At 37.4% G+C, this 9,929-nt stretch overlaps 1 protein-coding gene across 2 annotated transcripts in view; it reads right to left on the bottom strand.

The window, feature by feature from the left end:
- The window catches only part of TRIM33 (tripartite motif containing 33), a 150,456-nt gene that overhangs the window by 30,558 nt on the left and 109,969 nt on the right, over window positions 1–9,929 (bottom strand). For both annotated transcript variants that reach the window (XM_006865884.1, XM_006865885.1), the window contains exons 11-13: window positions 8,662–8,862; window positions 1,832–1,964; window positions 438–501 (exon numbers count right to left, since the gene is read on the bottom strand). In XM_006865884.1, the coding sequence (XP_006865946.1) occupies window positions 438–501; window positions 1,832–1,964; window positions 8,662–8,862 (398 nt within the window). The remainder of the gene's footprint in view (window positions 1–437; window positions 502–1,831; window positions 1,965–8,661; window positions 8,863–9,929) is intronic.

Raw genomic sequence — 9,929 nt, 5'->3', positions numbered from 1 at the left:
TTCTGCATCATTCAATAATTTGCCCAGTGAATCTTTCAATAGCGAAAGTCGAGGCTTGAATTTTTTCTTCAGTTCCCCCAGCTTGAGAAATATATTGAAATAGTCGTTGTTAACTGCCATCAAGCCAGTTCAGACCCATAGCAATCCTATATAGGGTTTCCAAGGAGCAGCTGGTTGAGCTTGAACTGCCGACCTTACAGTCCAGCACATTAACCCACAGCGCCACACCAGTAGAAGTGAAATAATGTGATATCTGAGATTTGTTTAAAAATACTCCAGAACAAAGGAAAAGTGTTGGCTATAACACGATCATTGTTGAAGATAAGTGTTAAATATATATGGGGCTCATTATATTCTACTTTTAAAAAATACTTGTTCTTTTCACACACACAAAAAAGAAAAGTAACACCAATAGTTATTAGTAATGTAATACTTACCTGCCTCGACTGCCAGTACTAGAGGTACTTGGAGGTCTCACAGGTGTGTGAGAATTAGATAAACCTAAAAAATGATAATGAAAATGAGCATCAATGCAGATTAATAACAAAATTCCACATACCAGTTACAAAACTCGAGTCCTGGTATGGCACTGTAGGATAAGCCTCAGATTGCTAACAGTAAAGTTGGCAGTTCAAATCCAGCAGCTGTTCCTCTGAAATCTTATACCGGGTTACTATGCATCAGAACAAGCTCAACGGCATTTTAGCAACAGTTACAGAATTCAAGATAATCATAATCCAATTCAGCAATTCTTGGTAATCAGACCTAGTCCATAAATCAGGATAGCATATATAACATTAGCACACATCTACCACAGTTTTCTCACACCTCAGACACTACATCAGAATCTTCAGAGCAACACTATCTAATCAGTGAAAACTGTCAGATATAAACAAAACTCCTGCCCATTCTTCTGCACTCATCTGGCAAAATATCATACTTAGATTTTTGTTAACTATTCTTTCCTTCAGAAATTATGAAATAATTCATTCAAGTATGTGACTTAAAAATACATTAATGATGCATCTTACCCCAAACCCACATTTACATTCAAATTACTCTTCCTCAAGAAATAACCAAGTAGTCTGTTTCAGTGAGAAATAATATTTAATCTATAAACAGAAAAATATAATCCATAACATTTTCTAAACTATCAACCTGATTGGACTTTTTCTATCATTCATTCATAAGAGTCCCAGCTGAATCACCTAGTAATAGAGTTAATAAGACAACTGTGATTTTGGAAGGAATCTGCATCAAATGGACATGATTAGCTGAAACCAAGAATTTTCAACTGACATCATTACTGTAAAAATGAGACATGGGAACTAGTATACTGTTAAGTGCCAGGGAGTTGGTTCCAACTCAGAGCGACCCTGTGTAGGGTTTCTGAGGCTGTAAATCTTTGCAGATCGTTCTCCAGCAAGCAGACAGTGGGCTCGAACTGCCAACCTTGTGGTTTGCAGTCCAATATTTATCCTACAGAGCCACTATGCTCCCATGGGAAGCAGCTGGTGAATCTGAACTGCCAACGATGTGGTTAGCAATCTAGGGTTTATCCTACAGCACTGTATCAGGACTCCATGGGACAAACAAGCGTCTAAAAATCTGTAAAACTAGCAAAGGATGTAAAAATAGGCTGGTAGGGTGATATGGGAGCAGTACTTTAAACTTTTGAACAGTAGAGACTACGTGTGTATGTTAACACTACTTCTAAGTACCTAAGGACTATCAATAATATTTGAACCAATATAATTAGAGCAATCAGAAAAATTATTATCTGACACTAAGAGATACTTTTTAGAAAAATATATGAGGCAGTGTGCTTTACCTGATGATCCAGGAGACAGGGCAGAGGGTCCTGGGGAGGGATTCATGGTGCTTGTAGGCTGTGGGGGTAAGTGGCTGCCTGAGATATATCTGCTTAGTAGATTATCTAAACTACTTGAACCAGCATCTTCCAACTGAAGAGAAAGAAAAATAAATTTACTGTGATTAAAGCAGAGAAACTATTCACTTCATTAGTGCTATCATTTATGCTCATAACTTCCTAATAAGTTAACCGTTTATACAATATCAAATTCCGCTGAAATGTTGCTTGCTTAGATTCTCCTTGAGAACCCACATTAATATAAAGTTTATGTGAATTATAACTAATTATATTCAACAAATACAAGGTTAAGTCAAAAAGTATTGCTACTAGGGTTCCAGATCATGTATGTATGGGTCGATTCCAAACAAAATGCATCTAAACATGTGTCTGTAATCAATGGATGGCTGCAGACAAGTTTTATGTTGTTGTTGTTTTAAGTGCCATCGAGTCGATTCCAACCCATAGTGACCCTGTACAGTGTTTCTGAGGAGCAGATGGTGAACTTGAACCACCAACCTTGCAGTTCAAACGGCTTTGCAGCCTGACACATTAACCCACACCACCACATGTAATAGTCTAGTTGTCTTTTTAAAAAAAATTTTTTTAAAAAGGTCAAATCAAAACAATGGCTTCCAGGGGAACTTGCTGAGCCAGTTAAATTCAAGACAGAGAGGTGATCTCAGAATATTATGCCAATTGTTTTCGGGGGGAGGAGGGGATCCCAAATGCGCAATCCTGACAGATTTTCTCAAAGGACATAGTTTGACCATGAAGGCTTATTCTGAAGATATTTTAAGAAAATTGAGAAATGCAAAGATCAGGAAAGTTGTGTTGGAGAACTGTTTCGTCATGACAATGTACTACTCATTCTTCCAGGGTATCAAGGCTGTGTTATGAGAATTTCAATGGAAAGCTTAGCCCACCCATCCTACAAGTTGTGCTCTTGTCCCCTCAGACATCAGTTGTCAAAACTCAAAGAAAAATGAAACAGAACATGACTGTCAAATCCCTCAAAGATGTCAAATCTGCCATTTTGATGTGGTGTAAAAAGGTTCTTCAGGAAAAGATTGTTGTTGTTGTTGTTGTTAAGTACCATGGAGTCGGTTCCGACTCATAGCGACCCTGCACAGGGTTTCCGAGGCTGTATATCTTTACGGGAGCAGAACGCTTCATCTTTCTCCCGCAGAACCACTGGTAGTTTCGAACTGCTGACCTTGCGGTTCACAGCCCGATTTGTAACCATTACGCTACCAGTTGCTATTGTTAGGTGCCATTAACTCAGTTTCTACTCAAAGCAACCCTATGCACAAGAATGAAACACTGTCCAGTTCTTTGCCATCCTCATTACTGTTTTTACTACTGTACCAATCCATCTTATTGAGGATCTTCTTTTCATGGACCCTCGATTTTACCTAGTATAGTGTCCTTCTCCAGGGACTGGTGGTCCCTCCTGATAAGATGTCTGGAGTATGAGAGATGAAGTCTCGTCATCCTGGCTTCTATAGACAGAGCATTCTGGCTATACTTTTTCCAACACAGATTTGTTTGTTCTTCTGGTACTTTTATTATTCTTCTCCAAAACTACAGCAAATGCATCAATTCTTCTACAGTCTTCGTATTTATTGTACAACTTTCACATGCATGTGAGGTCACTGAAAATACTATGACTTGGGTCCGGCATGCCTAAGTCCTCAAACTGATTATCTATGCTCTTCAACACTTTAAAGAGGTTTTCTGAAGCAGATATGCCTAATGCAATATGTCATTTAGATTTCTTGACAGCTGCTTCCATGAGTGTTGATTGTGGAATTCAAGCCAAATTAAGTCTTCAACAACTTAAATCATTTATCCACTTATTCAAATGTTACTTACTGGTTCAGTTGTGAGGATTTTTGCTTTCTTTACATTGAGTTGTAAAGCCATACTCTGATCTTCAGCAGTAAGTATAGGAAAAAGTCAAGACAGACTGAAACATTATCTTCAAAAGTGCAGACCTAGATAAAGGGTATGCTGAGAAACAATAGCTTCATATTTTTATATTTTTGTTTAATAAAGGTTTCTATGATTTTGTAGCAATATTTTTTTGACTTACCCTTATAATACCCAAGACAAAACCCAATGACCCACTAATTTGACATAACTCCAACACTTTTGCCTTTCTCCAAAACTGTTACAGGATTCATTTATCGATATCTTTGTCCCCAGTCTCCTTTCTTCTATTTCAATTGTCCACAGTCTGCCAGATTCATTCACCTAAACAGAAATCTACTTATGTCAAGAACCAGCTTTAAGCCTATAATAAGTCCTTACAATCAACAAAATGCCCTTAGTCTAACATAAAAGACCCCTTTATTATCTAAACAAAAGGGAAAGCAATCAGAGAGTTGAGTCCTTTTCTGACTCAGAGGTAGTAAAAGTAGGATAGAGCCAGAGAACCTGGCATTGTGATTTTAAACTGGTTCCCAAATTGAAAATCAGCTTCCTAGTCCTGAAATCATGTTGCTGTAACGTAGAACTGTGGTGATTAATAAATATTTGTGTAAGAACAGATAGTATTTAAACATGCAGATCACTGTAAATTGAAATTATACACAATTCTATATGAAAGATTGTCAAGTTGTTCTAGGTTCATGTAATTGATACCATTTTGCTTCCTGGTTTCTCTATAACCACACTTGCCTCCTTTCAACTTTCTCTCCCTCTAGAGCCATGATTTTCTCTCAGAAAAGTGACAACATGCAGTTACTTCTTATGTTCCTTCCCTCTGAAAATTCTACTGATTTTCATAACTATAAAACTGTAAAGGAGGACATCAGGAGGAAACTCTGGATATAAACCAAAATAGAAATGACTTGATTAAAAAAAAAAAAATCACAGTGGAGCATCTCAAAACCACAGGCAGGGGAGGACACTTCTAATCAAAATCTTTCAATATCCCAAGGTAAGAGACATGATGAACTGAAGGTCATAGGGTAAGTAGTGGGATTAGAGGAGACACAAAGAACTTCAACAGCTGTGCTTGTCCCATGGTCACAACAGCTAAAGCCCACTGGAGTATTTATGAAGAGAAGAGAGCTAATGCAGGCCACAGATGTAAGTGGGACTACATCCCACCTAAGAAGAAATAAGGGGGAGGAGTTATATACGGTTCAATAGTCATTAAAATCCCATGCTATCTACCTCTATCCTCACTGCTTTTATACGCTCCATCTACAAAGAGACATCCCTGCAGCTAGAAGAGAGAAGAACCAGGTTAGGAAGGCATATGTAAAACGTACACAAGGGGGGGAGGAGGAGGAAGAGGCTTCAAAAAGTTGATGAAAAGTTCCTTTATCTTTCCATTCCATTTTCCCATGAACTTTTTGAAGTCCTCTCGTATATAAAGGCTTCCTGACTCCATTGCAGCATCCAGTTTTCACTAGACCAGGACAAGAGTACGATACAGATTAAAGACTAACTTGGAAAAAGTGTATTCATTAAATCAGTGTTTTTTTGTGTGTTTTCCCCTAATGTGTTCTTAGCAACATAGCAGTTAACCTAAGTCCTTAATACAGGTGGCACGAATCTAGTCTCCCCTATTTATAGACACATATAGCTGCTCAGCTAATTATATTTCCCAGTCTCCTGTACATCTGCTGTGGCTGTGTATGACTAAGATCTTGCCAATGAAAGGTGAGAAAAAGTGATGTGTACAATTTTCAAATCACATGGCTAAAAGGAACTCTCTTGTCAGGGACTCTCCTTTACTCTTTGTGAGCTGGAAATTACAGGTCAGATCAGAAAAATGCCCTAGGGCAGGGTCTGGATATCTTTAATGTAGAGGACCAGAGAGCAAATATTTTAGGCTTTTCTGGGCCACATATAGTCACTCACACATATTCTTTTTTTTTTTTTTTCCCCTAAATCCCTTTAAACACATTAGAAACAAAATGGAATTGAGTCCCTAAATTACGACATGGACTATATGTGTTACGTAAATAATTCCTGTGGACTGAAAGAAAAAAAGACAATCCTAACAGAAAAGTGAGCAAACAGTTTTAAGTAGACAACTCAGAATAAATAAAAATAACCAATGAAATCCATTCAACCTTTAATAAATGTTGCTGAGAAAATGGAAATACCACAAGCAGAAGAATGAATCAGGAAACAAGTCTCACACCATACGCAAAAGCTGATTCAAAATGAATGAAGAACCTAAATATGAAAGCTAAAACCATTAAAATTCTTAGGAGAAAATGTAAGGGTGAAGCTATGGGGCCTAGTTTTTTAGCAATGGGCTGTCAGATATGTCAACAAAATCACAATCAGCAGAAGATAAAACAAGGAATTGAACCCCTTATAAAAGTTAAATATTTTTGTTCATCAAAGGACTTTATCCAAAAAAGTAAGAATATTGGAAGAAATTGTTTAGAATCTAATATCCAAAATGTATACAATATTTCTACAACCAACAACAAAAATTCAAACAACCCAATCATAAAATGGGAAAAGGATTTCCACAGATATTTTACAAAAGAGGATATTCAAATTGCCAACAGGACATGAAAAGACATTCGACATCATTAACCACTGTTGTTACAACTGCCCCACAGGGTTTTCTGGGTTGCAATCATTATGGAAGCAGAATACCAAGTCTGTCTCCTGTGGAGCTGCTGGGTGGGTTCACTTAACCAATGTGAACACCAGGGTTCCTTCATTAGCCGTTAAACCTGCTGTCACTGAATCAAGTTCAACTCATGAGGATCCTATAGGGTTTCCAAGGATGTAACAACTCTTTGCAAAAGGAGACTGCCCCACCTTTCTCTAGAGGAAAAGCCGATGGACTTAAACCACCAAGCTTTCCGTTACTGTTTAACCACTATGCCACCTGGACCATCATTTGCCATTAGGAAGATGGTAGAAGCCAAAAAACATTATGAGACACCATCTCTCCCCGTGAGTGTGACAAAGAAAAAGGGCTGTGTGTGTGTTTGTGTGTAAAACAGGTGTTGGTGAAGCTTCTCAATACTATACTTTTTATTTTTATGACTTCAATCTCAAACTATATCTCTTTGTTATCACTATGGACAGTGAAAAGATCTAAACTTAAAGTCAGAAGTCTGGGCTTTGAATTTCAACTTTTTCATTTATTTTGTGACTCTGGGAAAGTCAGAGACCACTCAGACTTCTCCATCAAATGAGGGTAATAATACATATGAGGTGCTTTCAAGCCCTGAACTGATATACTATCAGTGAGAATGCACTGAAAATTATAACTTAGAAATTATGTATTTTTAGTATATTCTAAACATTTCCATTCTACATAGTCCAGTCCTCTTTTTAGCAACAAAATAACATTCATTTAGCTAAAAAAGATTTCACCTAGTATCAGGAAAGCACTATAGAAAATTCACAACAAGTTAATCACCTTCCAACAGTTTTGAAGTTACAGAAACACCTCTCAAACAAACTCTTATATAAAACCAAAAAATAAATGAAAATACTAAAGCACAGCCAAAGAATGTGCCAAGGGTCCTACTGGTCCAGCAGTATCCCTGCTCTTTGTTCCCACAGTGGCCCTTGACTCCTAACTTATGAAGTGCAACTCTCTCAATTTACATATAAAAAATAAAATGACTTGATTCAAATGAAATTTCTGAAATTTCAGAGATATTTTTCATCAGGGAAATGTCATAGGTGAAAGGGAGAAGAAGCCTCAGAGGTCCTTAATATTTTAATCCTTATCATAAACTAACCCGTGCTCCCCCAAGTATGTGTCAACTTGGCAGGGTCATGATTCTCAGTGGCTTGGCAGCAGTGAAATTATGTAATGTGGCAGTTATGTGATGATTCCTCATAATGTAATCTGATAAAATAAGCCAATAAAAGGATTAAGGGTGGGCTACAATAAACTTAATCCCATCACAACCCTGATCCATTGTTGTAGAACTTCCCAGGGGCGTGATATAACACATCTTTTATCTTAAAAAGCTAAAAAGGACAGAGAAGTGAGCAGAGAAAGAGGGGCCAGGAGTGGGCTAAGGCCCCTGCACCATGAAACTTCTAGATCCATGGCAAGAGTGATGCCAAGGCACATGGAAAACTCCCAAGAAATGTTGGACATTCAGATACTGAAAGGAGACAACAATCTTTCCTCAAAGTCTTCCACTAGAGCCAACACTCTGAATTTGTAATTCTAGCTCCTAAACCAAAAGAGAATAAATTTATTTAAGACATCAATTTGTGATATTTGTTACAGTAGCACCAGATAACTAAAACACTCCACTCCCTCCTCTCACTCTTACTTTCCCTCAGTATATTTTAATTTAAACCTTCCTTCCAACCTATTTTCTTCCCATTCTGACCTCATTGCATTAGGAACGACTATCCCTGTGGATTTAACAGAAGAATGACAAAGCGTTGGCTATTATTTGGTCCTAGGTCTTTTCTCTGACTCCAAACACAAACTAGAAGTGCTTGAATTCAACACAAGGTTTGCTGTTGGCAAATGATATAAAAAGGGAGGAATTGGTCTGTTAGCAAAACTGAGATTAATCCATTATTGTACCTTTGTTTAGACAGTCTTATAATTTGCTAGTCATGCATTTGGTTTCTTACAACTTTAAATCTTAAGGAATGCTAGTTTAGCACAAGTAACTCATTAAAATTACAATATGTATACTTAACTGCTTAGAAAATTTTTAATGTTGGTCCTGATTTTTTAAAAATAAATAAATACATATTGTAATTTCCTAAATCACATGAAGTTTTAAACACCTCATTCAAATAAACCATACAAACATACAAACCTGTATGGGTGGAATGTCTGGCAGTGATGGAAGGTTTTCTGGATTGGTAACTGAGGGGATAAGCTCTATTGCTGTAACAGATGGGCTGGTGGGACCTCGGTTTGCATTTGCCATAGTAGCTATAGTAGGGCTGGTTGGGTTGATTGTGGTGTTGTGCACTGATACCACAGGAAAGGGTCCAGCATGCCCTGGATTTGAGTGCTGTTAGGAAAGAGGACATTCCCATTACTTGATCTGCCAGAATACCCTAATATGAACTATACCTTTAAACTTTTTTTTAAAGGCTATACCTTGTCTCAAAAACAAGAAGTGGGCCCTCTTGAACTTATATAGAAAGAAAAGAGTAAGTCAAACTTAGCCTTTTCATTTTCCTATAGAATCTAGGGGAAATCAATCCTGTCAATTAGCCTAGTGATAACCTTATTTTAGAATTGTGAAGTGCCATTGAGTCGGTTCCGACTCATAGTAGACCCTGTATAGTTTCCAAGGAGTGGCTGATGAATTTGAACCACTGACCTTGTGATTCAAACCAACCTTGCAGTCCAGTGTTTTATCCCACAGCGACACACCAAGACTCCTATTTCAGAATAGGGGTGGATATATAATACATGATCTGAAAGCCCTCAAGTTTTCAAACAGCAGGCTAAAAAGCTAATGTTCTATCTATATTTCATTAACTGTTTCCTTTTAAAAAAATAAATAAATAAAAGGATTGTACAATGCTGCTTAATATGGCAGAAAAGAACACTGAATTTGTAGAAAGGATATATGACATAAATTCCTGACTCTAATATTGGGTGGCCTTGATCAAGTCACATTTTGGTAATGCACAAATGGAGATGGTAATACTTCGCCTATGTGACTTTGAGGATTAGGATGGTCATTTGAGATAATATAGACAAAAATTTTTTAAATAAATTATTATTCATAGTTAAATACACAGTTTACACTACCCCAGGGGCAATCTACACATATAATACTTTAAAATGCTAATATTCTATGATTTCTATGTTGTTGTTGTTGTTAAGTGCCGTACAGTCAATTCCGACCTATAGAGACCCTGTATAGGGTTTCTAAGGAGCCCTTGAACCACCGACCTTGAAGTTCAAACGACTTTGCTGTCTGATGCATTAGACCACAGAGCCACACCAGGACTCCTATAGGAACACCATAAAGTCTGAAAACAATGCCCTAAGGTGATGGATTAGTCTGATTCTCTAGCTTCTGCACTCTTCTAAATGGGGCACTGAGACAGCATTAAGAAAATG

Source organism: Chrysochloris asiatica, unplaced genomic scaffold (assembly GCF_000296735.1).
Source record: "Chrysochloris asiatica unplaced genomic scaffold, ChrAsi1.0 scaffold00085, whole genome shotgun sequence".
NCBI classification, from domain to species: domain Eukaryota; kingdom Metazoa; phylum Chordata; class Mammalia; order Afrosoricida; family Chrysochloridae; genus Chrysochloris; species Chrysochloris asiatica.
Note: the sequence above shows the minus strand (reverse complement) of the source record. Positions and strands in the feature narration are given on the sequence as shown.